The sequence below is a fragment of the Anomaloglossus baeobatrachus genome, chromosome 2 (genome assembly GCF_048569485.1).
Source record: "Anomaloglossus baeobatrachus isolate aAnoBae1 chromosome 2, aAnoBae1.hap1, whole genome shotgun sequence".
In the NCBI taxonomy this organism is placed as follows: Eukaryota; Metazoa; Chordata; class Amphibia; order Anura; family Aromobatidae; genus Anomaloglossus; species Anomaloglossus baeobatrachus.
Window position 1 is genome coordinate 144,247,906 of NC_134354.1, and position 20,017 is coordinate 144,267,922.

At 47.8% G+C, this 20,017-nt stretch overlaps 1 protein-coding gene across 1 annotated transcript in view; it reads right to left on the reverse strand.

The window, feature by feature from the left end:
- The window catches only part of MBTPS2 (membrane bound transcription factor peptidase, site 2), a 114,610-nt gene that overhangs the window by 86,481 nt on the left and 8,112 nt on the right, over positions 1 to 20,017 (reverse strand). The window contains exons 4-5 of the mRNA XM_075335408.1: positions 6,786 to 6,889; positions 1,012 to 1,139 (exon numbers count right to left, since the gene is read on the reverse strand). Coding sequence (XP_075191523.1) covers positions 1,012 to 1,139; positions 6,786 to 6,889 — 232 coding nt within the window. The remainder of the gene's footprint in view (positions 1 to 1,011; positions 1,140 to 6,785; positions 6,890 to 20,017) is intronic.

A 20,017-nucleotide genomic window follows, 5' to 3' on the forward strand; every position in this document is an offset into this window, starting at 1 on the left:
GGGATAACGGGAGCTGACAACTAGCTAGCAGTCTGGAAGACTGACTAATTAAGGATGCTGCATAGGCACTTCCCCAAATGGGAGGGTGCCTTAAATACTTAGTGCCGAGAGGCAAAAATGATGCATCGACCCTTTACGAGGAGGGTAGGTGTGAGTGCACGTGCCCTAAGCACTTTACCAGGAGACCTGAGCTGCAAGCAGGAGCACATGTGGTTGGCCATGGGAGTGCGGGGAAGGACACAGCCCGGCCTTGGGGTGCAGGGATGCCGACACTACAATGAGCATAGTATTATATGTGATCTGTTTATAAATATGCCCAGTGATTAGAGATTACTTCTGCTACATTTTACTCTATGCATTCAGCAATCAATGACCAGTCACAGAAGGGTTAGCCTTCACAATAGAGTCCCATGGCAGGAAGGCGCCAATTTCGGGGCATCTAATGTATATGGGGTGTACAAACTCTTTCTCAAAAATAGACGTGGAGGGGAACAAGGGTCACACATGTTGAATTATAACATGGCAAAGCTTTGGTCCCATAAGAGGTGCCGGCAGCGGCCTACTCCTCCTCTCCATGAGGGTGTATGGGGGAATAGGACAAGCAGCTGTTGTGTCCGGCCTGCTTCAGAAGAAAAGAAAAACGGGTTGTTCATAAGAGGAGTTTATAAATCACATAGGCTTCACTAACCACTTCCATGGCACTCAGCATAGGATGACCGCACCCCACGGGCCTTGTATGTGATCTTCATGTACACAGGGTGTATAAAAAAAAGCAAATGGCGAATACTACACATACCAAATAAAAAAGTACATACAATGAAGCGGCTGGCCTGAAGAACTTCTTTTCATCTTGGAAGTTGCTGTGTATGTTATGGTGCTGGGGACGGCATGAATCTGAAATATGTCCCCTCCAATTATAAACAGAAATTCCCCCTCCTCCCTCCCTGGAGAGGCGAGGAGCATCAGCCTCACTGCCATTAATAACTAGAAAGACAGATGGAGGTCATTTACCTGCACAGAATATCCGCAACTGCTGAACGGGTGACACCAGCTGGAGGTGAGTGGTGAAAAGATCAACAAATGCCCCGGGGTACACCACAAATATGAACATGCCAAACCCATTAAATCGCACCGTTTCCCTGCGGATACAAAAGTAACATCAATGTGACCCAGTAACATGTCAGAAATAACTGGGATAAATCTTAAAATCTACATATACACAGAGCATTATTAAAAGGAAATCAATCAGCAAGTTTTTCCTATGTAATTTGACACAAGGATGATGTAGGGGACCCTGATTGCAGTTATGTGTCACTTACTGGGTTGCTGTCAGTTTGACACAATTGCAGTTTTATCTACAGCAATATTCGGAATGCTGACCTCTCTATAACCCCACCCACACCACTGATTAACAGCTTGCAGTGTACATTGTATATTGACAAAGCTGCTAATCAGTAGTGAGGGAGGGGGTTACTCAAAGCAACTGGCTAGGAGGCACAAGACACCTAATCCTGGAGTGAATCTCCTACTGATAAAACACTGATATTATTGAAACAACAACACACAACCTAGTAAGTAACACATGGCTGGAGTCAGTCTCTTAGCCTCTACATCATGCTGCTCTCAGATTACATAGCAAAAAGCTGGTGATAAAATACCTTTTAAATAAAATGTAAACCACAAACTCTCCTATACAATCTATGCAGTGAGCTCGTCTCACTACAATGTGGGTCGTACTGTGCAAACTGCAGTGTGCAGGGCCATTCACCTCTACATCTGAAGATGGCTGCCAAAGAACAGACATGGCTGAAGGGGCAAAATTCTATGAAAGGTAATACCTGTATTAAAAAGATGGAGGCAGACAAGGTGACACCACTTACAGAAGGTGAGGGACATAACTCTCCTCTTCTCTGCGCAATGACCTCTGCACAGGTCACAGAACTTGCTCACAGCAGTATCATAGGAATGAAAGCTACTGTGAATCAGTCCACAGGGCCCAGTCCATTGCCACATCTGAGATCTGTGGTCTTTGGATAGGAGCCACAAGATTAGCCTCTTATGAGATGGCACCTGCGGCTCTTCTTTTGGTTTTTCGGCCTGGTGCAACGTTGTGATTGTGGCATGGCGCTCCAAGTCAGCTAATCAAGAGAAGAGACACAGATAAGAGCTGGTTCTATTACGGTAGTAGCCATAGATTGCTGATGTGGACAATGGACCAGGTCATGTGAATCGATCCGCACAAACACTAATAAGAAAAAAACCCTGGCCCTGTCTGAAATGAGGTTGCCCATTTGGCTGCTGTAAAGGAAACCTCTTTACTGTTGGTCACAGCATAGAGTAGCTGTTTAAGCAAGATGGCTGCCATCATGATTAAAGAAGTATTCCTATCTCCAAGATCTTATCCCAATATATTGTACGTGTAATAGTAAGAATATCAGCACCATACTATGAAGAAAAAGACATGGATCGCACATCCCAAAAATACAATGATCTAAAGCCGCTAGGCAAAAAATCTCACTGTGTGCTGGTGCTGTGTGGTGGCTGCTGTTGTGGTGGTGTGGTGTCAGTGGGGCGGCGCGGCCTGGAGCCTTGGGGGCTTTGCCTTGCAGCATGGGTGCTGTGAGGCACCAGGTCGCCCGCCTTGCTGGCGCTTTGTCGCTGTGGCGGTGGTCTGTGCACGGTGCCGCACAAAAAGGTCAGGTTAGGGACCCACTCAAGAGGTTTGCCGTGACGTGGCAGTGGGCTTAATACAATCTGATCAGAATGGTAACAAAAGAACCTCATGTTCTATTTAATTTTTTGCCTAGCGGCTTTAGATCATTGTATTTTTGGGATGTGCGATCCATGTCTTTTTCTTCATAGTATGGTAAGAATATCAGCAATTAGAAATGTAGTATAGTTCTCCTGATATAGCCATGCCTCTTACCTCATGTGCAGGCCATTGCAGCTTAGATATCTATTGTTACGCCCACTCATATAGTGACCACTAGTTAGCTGGTTATAACCATGGATACCTAAGCTGCAATGCCCTGCACATGAGGTTAGAGACATGGCTATATCAGGAGAACTATACTAGATTTCTAATTAAAGGTATTCGCTATTATTATTATTACACCTACTGCATATTGGGATAGGATCTTGGAGATGAGAATACCTCTTAAAATAAAGGAACTGAAATATATGGGAAATACTTCTCTATTCCTTTAAAAGGGGTTATCCAGCATTTATGAAATGTGATAAAATAACCAATATCTGCTTGATTAATTACAGGTTGATTCATCCTTGATGTTCTGCTGCTCCCTGACAGACTTTGTCTGCAGCAGAGCCATACATAGTTGTGAGTGCTGCAGCCATTATTTTGTGCAGTACTTGGCCAGTGTTTGGCTGCAGCAGTCACACGTATTACACCTGACTATATAGGAAATATTAGCTAGCACCCTGTTCACATTTACAATGGTGTTCCAGCAGTCTTTTTGATTGTTATGCAGTTTTTTTCTGTCTAGAGAAGCCAGTCCCGCCCTTTAGCCATGTTTATTCAATACTAGAAGGTGGCCCGATTCTACGCATCGGGTATTCTAGAATTTACGTATTGTGTAGTTAATGTATGATTTTTGTTATATATATATATATATATAGATGTTGTTGTGTGTAGTTACCAAGTGTTTGTGTAGGCGCTGTACATGTTCTGGGTGTTGTCTGGGTGTGACGGGGGCTGAGAGCGGTGTTGTATGTGTGTTGCGTGTGTTGTGTTGTTTGTGGAGCGCTGTGTGTCTGTAGCGTTGTGTGTGTGTGTTGCGCGGTTTGTGTGTGTGTGTGGTGTGTTTTGGGGGAGGTATGTTTTGTGCAATGTGTGTGTTGTGCGGTATGTGCGTATATTTGTGTGTGCCGCGGTGTTTGGGTGTTGTGTGTGTCCAGCGTTGTCTGTGTGTGTGGGTGTCTGTGTAGGGCAGTTGTTTGTGGTTCCCAGTGTGTGTGTGTGTGTGTGGTGTGTTGTGCAGTGCGCGCGTGTGTGTGTGTGTGTGTGTGTGTGTGCATCAGCCTCTCTTCTCTCAGCCTACGTCTCCCAGCCTCCCTCCTCCCAGCCTCCCTCAGCATCAGCCTCCCTCTCCCAGCCTCCCCAAGCATCAGCCTCCACCAGCATCAGACTCTCTCTCCTACCAGCCTCCCCCAGCATCAGCCTCCGCCAGCATCAGCCTCTCTCCTTCCAGCCTCCTCCAGCATCAGCCTCCCTCTCCCAGCCTTCCCCAGCCTCTCTCCTCCCAGCCTCCGTCCTCCCAGCCTTCCCCAGCATCAGCTTTCCCCTCCCAGCCTCCCTCAGCATCAGCCTTCCCCAGCATCAGCCTCTCTCCTCCCAGCCTCAGCCTCTCTCCTTCCAGCCTCCCCCAGCATCAGCCTCTCTCCTTCCAGCCTCCCTCAGCATCAGCCTCCCCTTCCCAGCCTTCCCCAGGATCAGCCTCTCTCCTCCCAGCCTCCTTCCTCCCAGCCTCCCCCTCCCAGCCTCCCTCAGCATCAGCCTTCCGCTCCCAGTCTCCCCCAGCATCAGCCTCCCCAAGCATCAGCCTCCACCAGCATCAGCCTCTCTCCTTCCAGCCTCCCCCAGCATCAGCCTCTCTCCTTCCAGCCTCCCTCAGCAGCCTCCCGTTCCCAGCCTTCCCCAGATCAGCCTCTCTCCTCCCAGCCTCCTTCCTCCCAGCCTCCCTCAGCTTCAGCCTTCCTCTCCCAGTCTCCCCCAGCATCAGCCTCCCCAAGCATCAGCCTCCACCAGCATTAGCCTCTCTCCTTCCAGCCTCCCCCAGCATCAGCCTCCCCAAGCATCAGCCTCCACCAGCATCAGCCTCCCTCGTCCCAGCCTCCCCCAGCATCAGCCTCCCCCAGCATCAGCCTCTCTCCTCCCAGCCTTCCCCATGATCAGCCTCTCTGCTCCCAGCCTCCTCCAGCACGCCGTGCTCCTCTGCCGACACTCACACACCCGATCGCATCCACTCACACACACCCGATCGCATCCACTCACACACACCCGATCGCATCCACTCACACACACCCGATCGCATCCACTCACACACACCCGATCGCATACACTCACACACACAGACACTGACGATATCGCACATACGCGCTGATACTCACAACATCCGGAGATATCACATGCCTCTGGCCATGTGATCCTCCGTCAGGTCCTGGAAGATCACAACAGCACAGTATCGAGGCCGAGAAGCAAGCGATATCGGCGGATGCTGTGAGTGTGTGGATGCGATGTGAGGTGTGTGTGAGGTGTGTGTGTGTGAGAGTGAGTGTGATCTAATGTGTGTGTATGCTTGTGTGTGTGCTGTTGTGTGTGCGTGTGGATCTTCCGCCGCAGCAGGACCTTGATACGCTTGTAACCATGCGAGCATGGTTACCAACGTATCCACACCACTCCCGTGCGAGCGGGGGCCGGGGGGGTGGGGGGGGGGGGGGGGGGGGGAGTACAGTACTCACCTCCGTGACAGCCGTGTCAGTTCGGGGAATGCGCGGGGGAGGGAGGGGGCGGGGCCAGAGCTAGCGTGCATTGCGTGAGGGGGGCGGGGCGTGGCGTGGCCGAATTGCCAATGCCTGCAGGGTGCCGGGGCGAGAGGCCAATCTGTGGGGGGGCGGAGCCAGGGCGAGCGGCTGGCCAATCCGTGTGGGGGCGCAGCCTGGGCGAGCGGCCAATCGGTGTGGGGGGGCGGGGCCATGGCGAGCCCAGCGGCCAATCAGCTTTGTGTCACCGTAAGGACACAATTTTGGAGCATGACAGACAGACAGACAGACAGACAGACAGACAGAATAAGGCAATTATATATATAGATCCCTGGCTTCCCATACACAAGCAGGTTTCAACCGCACATAGAGGTAACATTTGGTTAGAGAGCCCATAAATTAGAGATTACCGTGAAGTGGTTATCGGGCAGTAATGAATTGATCAATACATTAGCTAAATATCTATTTTTTTTAAACTAATCCTCAGCAGTCATGCAATGTCACATTTTTCAAATTTTTTCAATTTTTCATATGGCTATTTGTGTTTTTCATTTCTGTATATATCATAGAGCAGTTATGCTTATTCATATTTCTCTTAATTTGGTGTGCAGCTTTCACTTTATATAGATTGTGTATTTTTTACCTAGCACCCTGTTCACATTTGCAATGGTGTTCCAGCAGTCTTTTTGATTCCTATGGAGTACAGATGACGGCAGTGAGGGGGTTAGCACCTGTGTCTTACTAGCTCCGAGGAGAACCCTTCTGCTGGAGATTGTCCTGATAAGCAGAATACTCAGATGAGGGGATAGGTGCTGAGCCTTTCACTGCCATCATCTGTACTCCAAATGAGTATGTTCTGGTACCAATGCAGCTGTAGGCAGACTGGGGAAAAGCAGGGGCTTGGAACCAACTTAAAAGCATTTCTTTACATGATTGGAGACAAATCCCCTAATAAAATGATTTGTTTCATAACTTTCCCCGCTGGACAAGATTATAAAAAATAAATAAATAATATGTAGTCAACCTTAAATTAGAATATTCAATTAATATTTCTTATCCATAATTTCCCAGAAAATAAAGAAAAAATGTCTAAGCATAAAGGCCAATTAGAATCTGGTAATCGAGGATCATCGGGATCTCGGAGACGTCTTCTGCGCTGCTCGCCCAGGTCCGGTATATCAGTATTTCATCCCTTGTACACTGCTGTCAGTTATAGGCTTTAAATATTGATGTGAATACAAAATGCAGCTTCAACGCTGCCAAATTTAAGAAGAAGATCAGATTACCTGACGGCTGCCACGCCGTGCCCGACCTCATGTATGACACCACTGAGGAGGATTGCAGAGAAGAAGTATGTCAGCTGGCTGATGGGCAGGTTCACTCCAGGCACCTGTCATGTCAGCATGGAGACAGAATACAAAACATGAGCTCCATAGACAGCAGCTGCCCGGACAAATGGACGGGACGGGCAGCGATCGTATAGGATGACGATTAGGTTACATGCATTTAGTGTGAAGGATCAGTCTGTGGAAATATATACATGGCCTAGACCAAACCATACAGTGACCAGCTGTCCATTATAACCTCCGCCACCGGCGCACAACCCACTGCATGGAGCCCCACGAACGGAATACTGTTCTTCATTAGGACACTGGTTTACATCCATTTTGATTTCTGCAGAAATGCCTCTGATCTGTGTAATTTTGGTGTGCTGCATCCAAACATCGCATCCGTTTAGTACAAAATGCTGATTGTGTTTTCAGTAACTGCACAATTTATCAACACCATGAAAAGGATAGAGAAGATCGCTCCGTCTGCTGATTGTAACGGGATTAGGCTAAGTTCACACTTCCGTTGTTTTGCATCAGTCACAATCCGTCGCCTAGAGGAATTACGGTATCCTGCAAAATATTTTGCAGGAATCCTGTTTTTCCCCATAGAGTTCTATTAGTGACGGATTGCGACTGATGATGCTGCGTTGCATCCACTGCGTCGCGGTCAGTCGTTTTTTAACTGACCGCCGGGCGGGAGCAACGCAGCCTGTAACGTTTTTTGAGCAGCGCGATCTGTAGGATTTTGCTGCGCATGCTCTCTCTGGCTCCCTGCCCCTGTAACCAGGATAAACATCAGGTAACCAAGCAATGCGCTTTGGTTAGTTACCCAATATTTACAGTGGTTACGGGTGCAGGGAGCCCGCATTAAGCGGTGTATGCTGGTAACCAAGATAAATATCGGGTAACCAAGCAAAAAGTGCTTTGCTTTTAGTTACCCGATATTTACCCTGGATACAGTGTGCAGGGAGGCCGACACTTCCCCACTCGTCTCCGCCCCCTCCCGCACTCCGCATGTGTACACACACACACACACACACTTGTCTCCAGCGCTGCAGTCCCTGCGGCACTGACGTCCTCAGCTCCACGGCCCCACTCGGCTCCGCCCCCTCATGCTCCGCCTCCTCCCGCACTTCGCATGTACACACGCATGTACACACACACACACACACACACACACCTGTCCCCAGCCATGCAGACCGCGGCACTGACGTCCTCAGCTCCGCCCTCCCGAACTCCGCCACCCGAACTCCACCCCCCGCACACAACGGAGTCCGACAATGAAATTCTTTTCTTTGTCATCCGTTATACAACGCATCAGTCACATGCGTCAAGCAACGCATGTGACTGATGCAAAACAACAGAAATGTGAACTTAGCCTTATAAAGTTGCCAAAATCAGGGCCAAGAGTTATACACTTAGTTTAAATTTGTTAAATAACTTCTTCTAAAAGACTGGGAGCCAATAGGAGCGTCCGTCCCAGATATCCGATCGACTGTCCTCAAATCTATTAGCTATGAGCGAAGAACGCGGCCACAGAGATACAAAGGCAGACGGAGCATGTACACCATGGCAGAGAACGGCTGGGGTCTGCAGGGAGACAACCCTGATCACAGCTATTCCAGAAGATGGAAAAAGACAACATCCTGAATTGTTAGGCAGAAATTTTCTAAGAAAAAAATAACATTTCATTCCATTCTTCAGAAATTGTGTCAATTCTTTACATTAAACTTAAATATATGAAGTTGTAAAAAGATCTGACCCGATACATCAATTGTGATTTTATAGCAGCACTATTAAATTGTGTAAAATCTGAAAAATAGGAAACCAGAAAACAAAACAAAAAAACCCAGAGCAAACAAACTCTACTTGTTCCTATGCAAATGCCAATCTCAGACAGAGAATGGCGCATCGCTCAATTGTAGCAGGTACAAGTGCCTTGTTCTGAAGACGGGTTTCCCTTCAAACCCGATCAATCATGAGGTTATCTATACTGTGGATAGGTGACAACTATTGATGAGCGAGCAATACCATGCTCGGTACTCGCTGTTGGATGCGTGGATGGGCGCGACTCGAGTATAATGGAAGTCAATAGAGGACTCTAGCATTTTTCTAGAACATTTCCAGGAAAAAAATGTTCGAGTTCCCCATTGACTTCCATTGTACTTGGGTACTCGAGTCGGCTAGTAACGAGTACCCGAGCATGGTAGTGCTAACTCATCACTAGTGATGAGCTCTACCTACCGGAATACACTTTTAAAAGGCCCCCATACACATTAACGGGAACCCATTACCTCAGACAATGCCATTTAACTGCAGATATAGGATTATTCTGCAGGTAAGTAGGATTACAATGCTGTGTGGCTGCAGCACTGAAAGTCTGGCTATGGGTGAAAATCAGCTTATTTCCTCCTGGGATCCGGTGACTTTTGGTCATGGGCGTGTGCATGGAGTGCCTACTGCCATAGTTAGATGCTGCGCTAGAAACCACGATTCCAAGGGATATGAGAAAATCCTTTCCTTTATTGGCACGAGTCAACGCGTTTCGAAGGCATAGCCGCCTTCTTCATCAGGACAAGACAGTACAAGAAAAGAACAGCATGCTGTTCTTTTCTTGTACTGTCTTGTCCTGATGAAGAAGGCGGCTATGCCTTCGAAACGCGTTGACTCGTGCCAATAAAGGAAAGGATTTTATCATATCCCTTGGAATCGTGGTTTCTAGCGCAGCATCTAACCCGGTTTTTCTCTCACCCATCCTGTGATCTACATGTCTCCATCGGGGCTGCTGCTGACCACTGCCGCATAATCTGCCTATATGCTTGCATAGGAGTTGTGCCTGTCACAACCGGAAGAGGTGAGTACCTGTCTTTTCACGTATATCCCCTCATCCACCATATAAGACCCTATTTGCGCTTTTCTCCTCCACAGTTTTCCGCCTGATCTACTGCCATAGTTGAAAGCACTGCGAGCGTTGGCTGTAAGCAGGCCTTAAGACTGACAGCTCACTCTGAAAAGATAGGCTGGGGAGCGGGCTGTCAGTCAATGTGCAGGGGCCGGCTTGCAGCTAGTACTCGCAAAATAATAAACCATGCTATGAGGGAGCAATGTAGCTGATCCAACAGTAGCTCTATGAGAAAGCCGGCAGCCTTCAGGATGAGTAAAATTCATTTTCTCCCAATATCTACAGCTTCAGTAAGGCAGCCAGACAGCAATGTCACACTGTTAACAGGCAGATTAACCTTATATCTGCAAGTAGTTTTCTAAGGTGACAGGTTCCCTTTAAATTTGAAGGAAATTAGCTGATTTTGGCAGGATGGGTCGGCCATCTATTGTGTATGGTGTCTTCAGGACAGAAAATGTCAGGGAGATAATGGTGAGGTACTTTGAATTCAAGAGCCATTGTCAAAGCACATAAGCCGCTGCCAGATAAGCCTGGCAATGCCATTCTCTGCTCTCCTCGGAGAATACTCCTCCAGCATCTTAGCCTCACACTGGATTTCCTCTGTTGGTTCAATGACAGGCCGTGTACCAGAACAACAATATATTTCAGGAAGTATATAATGTATGTATCGATTGAGAGATAGAAATGACGTTATAAGGGCAGACTGGATGGACCAGGAGCTCTTTATTCTGCTGTCATCTTCTATGTTTCTATGACCACTGGGTGGGATACGGAGGAATTTTTACCCCTTTTAGGGCAGACTTATCTATGGTAATTCTTATTTTGGTTATATTAACCTCTTCACGACACAAGACGTACTGGGTACTCATGTCAGGTTAATGCCTGCCTGTTGCCGCCAGCAGCCATCGCTGCACTTGTCAGCTGATTTGAACAGCTGACATGTGCGGCTATCAAGCACGAGTGGATTCGCTACCCACTCGTGCCTGTTAACCTCTTACAGCGCACTCTAAAAATGTCACAGCGCGATGTAACGGCGGACCACAGTAAGCATTCCCTTACCCGACTCCATCGGAAGTCACGTGATGTGATCACGTGGATCCGATGGTTGTCATGGTAGCACAGGGTCATGTGATGATTCCTGTAGCTATCATGAGTCACTTTCTCTTACATCCGGCAGATTGCCGTTTGAAACAGGAGAGAAGCTGTTCTGCAGATCTCAGTTGTGTAGCTGGAGAAATGGAAGAGCGATCAGACTGCTGATCGTTATAGTCCCCTAGGGGGACTAGTTAAAAAAAAAAAACGTTAAGGTTCAAATCACCCCGCATTCGCCCTATTGAAAACTAAAGGGTTAAAAAAATAAAAAATATACACACATTTGGTATCACCGCATTCAGAAACGCCCAATCTACCAAAATACAAAGTTAATTAATAAGTTCGGTAAATGGCGTAGCGGCAAAAAAATTCCAAACGCGAAAATTATGTTTTTTGGTCGCTGTCAATTTTGCGCAAAATGCGATAACAGGTGATCAAAACGTAGCATCTGCACAAAAGTGGTACCGTTAAAAACATCAGTTCAAGATGGAAAAAAATAAGCAGTCACTGAGCCATAGATCCCGAAAAATGAGAATAATACGGATCATGTGAAATTTTTTTTTTAACCAGTTTGCTAAAAGTAAACCTAGACATGTTTGGTGTCTATGAACTCACACTGACCTGAGGCATCACACCCACACATCAGTTTTACCATACAGTGAACACAGTGAATAAACTATCCCAAAAACCATCATGCAGTCACTCTTTTTTTTGCAATTTTTTTGCTGTTTTCCAGTACACTATCTGGTAAAACTAATGGTTTCATTTACAAGTAGAACTTGTCCCGCCGCAAAAAATAAGCCCTCATACGGGAAGATTGACGGAAAAATAAAAATGTTATGGCTCTCGGAAAAAGGGGAGCCGGGGGAAAAAAACCCCAAAAAAACCGAAAAAAACTGAAAAATCGCCCAGGGGTGGAGGGGTTAAAAAAAAAAAAAAATGTAAAAACTTATATAAAATAATTAATATAATATATATAATGTGTTTGTGTGTGTGTGTGTGTGTGTATATGTGTGTGTATATATATATATATATATATATATACACACACACACATGTGTATGTATGTATGTATGTATGTATGTATGTATGTATGTATGTATGTGTATATATATATATATATATATATATATTCATGTTCTTATGTGACCGGTGACATTGTGAGATATTATAATATATATATATATATATATATATATATATATTACACACACACATGGCCAAAAGTATTGGCACCCCTACATTTCTGTCAGATAATACTCAGTTTCGTCTTGAAAATGATTGCAATCACAAATTCTTTGCTATTATTATCTTCATTTATTTTGCTTGCAATGAAAAGACACAAAAGAGAATGAAACAAAAATCAAATCATTGATCATTTCAGACAAAACTCCAAAAATGGGCCAGACAAAAGTATTGGCACCCTTAGCCTAATACTTGGTTGCACAACCTTTAAGCGGGCTTTACACGCTGCGATCTCGCTAGCGAGATTGCAAGCGATCGTACCCGCCGTCGGTTGTGCGACACGGGCAAATCGCTGCCCGTGCCACACAACCTCGCTTAACCCCGTCACACGCACTTACCTGTCCTGCGACGTCGCTCTGGCCGGCGAAACGCCTCCTTTCTAAGGGGGCGGTTCGTGCGGCGTCACAGCGATGTCACACGGCAGGCGTCCAATAGAAGCGGAGGGGCGGAGATGAGCGGGACGTAAACATCCCGCCCACCTCCTTCCTTCCGTATTGCTGGTGGCCGCAGGTAAGCTGCAGTTCATCGTTCCCGGGGTGTCACACGGAGCGATGTGTGCTGCGTCGGGAACGATGAACAACCGGAGCACAGAAGGACATTCAATTTTTTGAAAATGAGCGACGTGTCAACGATCAACGATAAGGTGAGTATTTTTGCTTGTTCACAGTCGCTCATTTGTGTTACACGCTGCGATATGTCATACGAGGTCGGATGTGCGTCACTAACGACGTGACCCCGACGACATATCGTTAGATATATCGTAGCGTGTAAAGCGGCCTTTAGCCAAAATAACTGCGAACAACCGCTTCCGGTAACCATCAATGAGTTTCTTACAATGCTCTCCTGGAATTTTAGACCATTCTTCTTTGGAAAACTGCTCCAGGTCCCTGAGATTTGAAGGCTGCCTTCTCCAAACTGCCATTTTGAGATCTCTCCACAGGTGTTCTATGGGATTCAGGTCTGGACTCATTGCTGGCCACTTTAGTAGTCTCCAGTGCTTTCTATCAAACCATTTTCTAGTGCTTTTTGAAGTGTGTTTTGGGTCATTGTCCTGCTGGAAGACCCATGACCTCTGAGGGAGACCCAGCTTTCTCACACTGGGCCCTACATTATGCTGCAAAATTTGTTGGTAGTCTTCAGACTTCATAATGCCATGTACACGGTCAAGCAGTACAGTGCCAGAGACAGCAAAGCAACCCCAAAACATCAGGGAACCTCCACCATGTTTGACTGTAGGGACCGTGTTCTTTTCTTAGAATGCCTCTTTTTTTTTTTTTTCCTGTAAACTCTATGTTGATGACTTTTCCCAAAAAGCTCTACTTTTGTCTCATCTGACCAGAGAACATTTTTCCAAAACGTTTTAGGCTTTCTCAGGTAAGTTTTGGCAAACTCCAGCCTGGCTTTTTTTTATGTCTCGGGGTAAGAAGTGGGGTCTTCCTGGGTATCTTACCATACAGTCCCTTTTCATTCAGACGCCAACGGATAGTACGGGTTGACACTGTTGTACCCCCGGACTGCAGGGCAGCTGGGACTTGTTTGGATGTTAGTCGAGGTTCCTTATCCACCATCCGCACAATTTTGCATTGAAATCTCTCGTCAATTTTTCTTTTCCTTCCACATCTAGGGAGGTTAGCCACAGTGCCATGGGCTTTAAACTTCTTGATGACACTGCGCACCGTAGACACAGGAACTTTCAGGTCATTGGAGATGGACTTGTAGCCTTGAGATTGCTCATGCTTCCTCACAATTTGGATTCTCAAGTCCTCAGATAGTTGTTTGGTCTTCTTTCTTTTCTCCATGCTCAATGTGGTACACACAAGGACACAGGACAGAGGTTGAGTCAACTTTAATCCATGTCAACTGGCTGCAAGTGTGATTTAGTTATTGCCAACACCTGTTAGGTGCCACAGGTAAGTTACAGGTGCTGTTAATTACACAAATTAGAGAAGCATCACATGATTTTTCAAACAGTGCCAATTCTTTTGTCCACCCCCTTTTTTATGTTTGGTGTGGAATTATATCCAATTTGGCTTTATGACAATTTTTTTTTTTCTTTCACTGAAGACAAATTAAATGAAGATAATAATACCAAAGAATTTGTGATTGCAATCATTTTCAGGAAGAAACTGAGTATTCTCTGACAGAATTGCAGGGGTGCCAATACTTTTGGCCAGCACTGTGTGTGTGTATATCTATATATCCATTTCCCCTACAAATTTGTATACATTTTTTTCTCATGTTGAAGACAGGTCATCATAAATGCTGCTAGAGATGTACTGTACCTGATATTATATAGCTAGAAATGATTTTGATGGGCTATTCTTTACACAAAGAAAAACAAATGGACCAATCTGCACCAAATGTGGCACGTTGGTAAATCAAGGCGCTTTCCAAAAGGCTTTAGACTAGATTTCAGCTCTCATCAACATCTACCCTATTTAACACACTGGTCAATAAGAGGACTGAAAAAACAGGGGAAAAAAAAACCAAAAAAAAAAAACGCAAATATTAAATTAGTCCATAAGTAAAATCAGGCATTTCAGAAAGTTGTAGACTGGGTTTCTGCTCTTTAGGACCTATTGTTTTCTACCTATTTAATAAAAAAATTAAAATAATAATAATAATAATAATAATAATAATAATAATAATGTAAATCTCTTCATGGCGCCACTAGGGGGACATCAAACTTCTGCGCAGAACAACTCCGATGATCGGCTTGATATCAGTAGGAAAGGTTTTTAACCACACACACAAACAACAGGTAGTTAAACCAAATAGACCCATGCAAACCGGGTAATTCTGCTCTCATTTAATAAATCTTAATTTTGGCAAAAAAATAATTTCTTTTATTTTTTAAACATATGAATTTATATATTTTTAAATCACGCTGGGAGATCATTCCTTGTATTTTTGGTACGATAATGTACTGCCATGTACGTTTATGTGCCAGTACATTAGATTGGGTACTAATTGTTAGGGCATACCCACGCATGCCTGAATAACATGGGTAAGGCCTGAGGCGTTTCCATGAATTAGGATTTGGGCTGTGCAGATCAGCATATCATATCTGTAGTAACTCTCGACAGTATATATTATATATATATATATATATATATATATATATATATATATATATATATATATATATATATATATATATATATATATATATATATATATATAAAATATATATACTAGAAGGTGGCCTGATTCTACGCATCGGGTATTCTAGAATTTACGTATTGTGTAGTTAATGTATGATTTTTGTTATATATATATATATATATATATATATATATATATATATATATATATATATGTTGTTGTGTGTAGTTACCAAGTGTTTGTGTAGGGGCTGTACATGTTCTGGGTGTTGTCTGGGTGTGGCGGGGGGTGAGAGCGGTGTTGTTTGTGTGTTGCCTTGTTTGTGGAGCGCTGTGTGTCTGTAGCGTTGTGTGTGTGTGTTGCGCGGTTTGTGTGGGTGTGGTGTGTTTTGGGGGGAGGTATGTTTTGTGCAATGTGTGTGTTATGCGGTATGTGCGTATATTTATGTATGCCGCGGTGTTTGTGTGTTGGGTGTTGTGTGTGTGCAGCGTTGTCTGTGTGTGTGGGTGTCTGTGTAGGGCGGTGTTTGTGGTTCCCAGTGTGTGTGTGGTGTGTTGTGTGTGTGTGTGTTGGGGGGGAGGTGTGCACCTCCCATCGTGCTCCATCCCCCATGCTGCGCACCCCCCATCGTGCTCCATCCGCCATGCTGCGCACTCCCAAACGTGCTCCATCCGCCATGCTGCGCACTCCCAAACGTGCTCCATCCGCCATGCTGCGCACTCCCAAACGTGCTCCATCCGCCATGCTGCGCACTCCCAAACGTGCTCCATCCGCCATGCTGCGCACTCCCAAACGTGCTCCATCCGCCATGCTGCGCACTCCCAAACGTGCTCCATCCGCCATGCTGCGCACTCCCAAACGTGCTCCATCCGCCATGCTGCGCACTCCCAAACGTGCTCCATCCGCCATGCTGCGCACTCCCAAACGTGCTCCATCCGCCATGCTGCGCACTCCCAAACGTGGTCCATCCGCCATGCTGCGCAGTCCCAAACGTGCTCCATCCGCCATGCTGCGCACCCCCCATCGTGCTCCATCCCCCATGCTGCACCAGCATCAGCCTCTCTACCCGCAGCATCAGCCTCTCTACCCGCAGCATCAGCCTCTCTCCTCCCAGCATCAGCCTCTCTCCTCCCAGCATCAGCCTCTCTCCTCCCAGCATCAGCCTCTCTCCTCCCAGCATCAGCCTCTCTCCTCCCAGCATCAGCCTCTCTCCTCCCAGCCTCAGCCTCCCCCAGCATCAGCCTCTCTTCTCTCAGCCTCCCCCCTCCCAGCCTCCCTCCTCCCAGCCTCCCCAGCATCAGCCTCTCTCCTCCCAGCCTCCCCCAGCATCAGCCTTTCTCCTTCCAGCCTCCCCCAGCATCAGCCTCCCCCAGCATCAGCCTCTCTCCTCCCAGCCTCCCTCCTCCCAGCCTTCCCCAGGATCAGCCTCTCTCCTCCCAGCCTCCCTCTTCCCAGCCTTCCCCAGCATCAGCCTCCACCTCCCAGCCTCCCTCAGCATCAGCCTCCCCCAGCATCAGCCTCTCTCCTTCCAGCCTCCCCCAGCATCAGCCACTCTCCTTCCAGCATCAGCCTCCCCCAGCATCAGCCTCTCTCCTTCCAGCCTCCCCCAGCATCAGCCACTCTCCTTCCAGCATCAGCCTCCCCCAGCATCAGCCTCTCTCCTCCCAGCCTCCCTCCTCCCAGCCTCCCCCAGCATCAGCCTCCCCCTCCCAGCCTCCCCCAGCATCAGCCTCCGCCTCCCAGCCTCCCCCAGCATTAGCCTCCGCCTCCCCCAGCATCGGCCTCTCTCCTCCCAGCCTCCCCCAGCATCAGCCTCTCTCCTCCCAGCCTCCTCCAGCATCAGCCTCTCTCCTCCCAGCCTTCCCTAGCATCAGCCTCCCCCTCCCAGCCTCCCCCAGCATCAGCCTCTCTCCTTCCAGCCTCCCCCAGCATCAGCCTCCCCCAGCATCAGCCTCTCTCCTCCCAGCCTCCCCCAGCATCAGCCTCCCCCTCCCAGCCTCCCCCAGCATCAGTCTCTCTCCTTCCAGCCTCCCCCAGCATCAGCCTCCCCCAGCATCAGCATCTCTCATCCCAGCCACCCCCAGCATCAGCCTCCCCCAGCATCAGCCTCTCTCCTCCCAGCCTCCCCCAGCATCAGCCTCCCCCAGCATCAGCCTCCCCCAGCATCAGCCTACACCCTCCCAGCCTCCCCCAACATCAGCCTCCCCCAGCATCAGCCTCTCTCCTTCCAGCCTCCCCCAGCATCAGCCTCCCCCAGCATCAGCCTCTCTCATCCCAGCCACCCCCAGCATCAGCCTCCCCCAGCATCAGCCTCTTTCATCCCAGCCACCCCCAGCATCAGCCTCCCCCAGCATCAGCCTCTCTCCTCCCAGCTCCCCCAGCATCAGCCTCCCCCAGCATCAGCCTACACCCTCCCAGCCTCCCCCAACATCAGCCTCCCCCAGCATCAGCCTACACCCTCCCAGCCTCCCCCAACATCAGCCTCCCCCAGCATCAGCCTCTCTCCTTCCAGCCTCCCCCAGCATCAGCCTCTCTCATCCCAGCCACCCCCAGCATCAGCCTCCCCCAGCATCAGCCTCTCTCCTCCCAGCTCCCCCAGCATCAGCCTCCCCCAGCATCAGCCTACACCCTCCCAGCCTCCCCCAACATCAGCCTTCCCCAGCATCAGCCTCCCCCTCCCAGCCTTCCCCAGGATCAGCCTCTCTCCTCCCAGCCTCCTCCAGCACGCCGTGCTCCCCTGCCGACACTCACAGATCCGATCGCATACACTCACACACACACCCACCCGATCGCATACACTCACACCCACCCGATCGCATACACTCACACCCACCCGATCGCATACACTCACACCCACCCGATCGCATACACTCACACACATCCGATCGCATACACTCACACACATCCGATCGCATACACTCACACACACACACACACTGACGATATTGCACATACGCGCTCACACTCACAACATCCGGAGATACCAAATGCTTCTGGCCATGTGATCCTCCGGCAGGTCCTGGAAGCTCACAGCACAGTATCGCCGCCGAGAAGCAAGCGATATCTCCGGATGCTGTGAGTGTGTGGATGCGATCTGATGTGTGTGTGAGGTGTGTGTGAGAGTGAGTGTGATCTGATGTGTGTGTGTGTGTGTGTGTGCGCTGTTATGTGTGTGCGTGTGGATTTTCCGCCGCTGCAGGACCTTGATGCGCTGGTGACTATGCTACCATGGTTACCAGCGCATCCCGTCCCCCACTTGCACGGGAGCCCACACCAGCATACGGTGGCAAACCCCAGCAATGCGAGGGTTTGTGTCGGCTGGGTTGGCGGCGTATGCTGGTGTGGGCTCCCGGGGGTACAGTACTCACCTGGGAGTCGTGTCTCCGTTTCAGTTCGGGGGATGCGTGCGGGGCCAGAGCGAGCGTGCATTGCGTGAGGGGGGGCGGGGCGTGGCCGAGTTGCCAATACGTGCAGGGTGCCGGGGCGAGAGGCCAATCCGTGTGGGGGGCGGAGCCTGTGCGAGCGGCCGGCCAATCCGTGTGGGGGGGGGGGAGCCAGGGCGAGCGACCAATCCGTGCGGCGGGGCGGGGCCATGGCGAGGCCAGCGGCCAATCCGCTTTGTGTCACCGTAAGGACACAATTTTGGAGCAAGACAGACAGACAGACAGAATAAGGCAATTATATATATACATATATATATATATATATATATATATATATATACATACATACATATATACACACACTGGAGATCAAAATTAGAGAACATCACACAATTTCCTAAATGTTAAGGACATTGTGTAGTACTATGTGATTATATCCTAACCTGAGTAAACTAGCAGTATTTTAAGCTTATTTCATAAATTGAATTTAATAAAAATGTAAATGAGATAAATGAAAAAGAACGCTGATCCAAATTATAGAATACTTTCAGATACCTGCAAGTTATTGGTGTTAATCTGGCATCTGATGCTCATTTCTTTAATTAACGGACAAACCCTATCTAACTAGCAAGTAGTAATACTGTGGAAGAAATAAAGCGCAACAGGGTCTTATCCAGGGGAGAAAAATTCCCACAGGTGGTAGACTGCACTCACCTATTCAGGTTGTGACAGTCACAACCCCTTTTACGCAATATTAGTATATTAGCGCGGTATAGACCTGATTTCTTCTTCATTCCACCAAAAACCCTATGTAACTGGCAACCTAAGGCTATGTGCGCATGGTGCGTTTTTTGCTGCGTTTTTCGGGTGCGTTTTTTGTCTTAAAACTGTCTGACTTTATGTCCCCAGCATAGTCTACGAGTTTTCATTTTTGCTGTCCACACAGTGCAGTTTTGTTTTAGATGCGTTTTTGTAGTGACCACAAAGATGCAACATGTCAACATGTCTTTCTGCGTTTTTGCCAGCGTTTTTCACCCATGCAATGCATTGGAAAAAACGCAGCAAAAGACATGGTAAAACGTACAAAAACGCATGTTTTTTTATGCATTTTTTACCGCAGTGCATATTTGTGCATTTTTTAGCAGTTAAAAACGCACAAAAACACCATATTTGTGGTCACAAAAAAAGGCAACGTGCGTACATAGCCTAACTTTCCAGTTTGCACTGACTTTGCAAAAATGGTGTGCCGTTCCAAAGTGACTGAAACCCTCCGGCAGCAGGTTGTCCAGATGAAGGCCATAGAGGTGACCCTATCAGCTATAGCAAGAGAAGTTGGTCATTCCAAGTCTGTGATTTCTCTAGAATATTGCATCTTTACAACATCAGAAACTCTTTCAAGTCCCCCAAGAAGGCTGGTCGCCCTCGAAAGACAAAAGCAAGAGAGGACAGGATAATGTGGA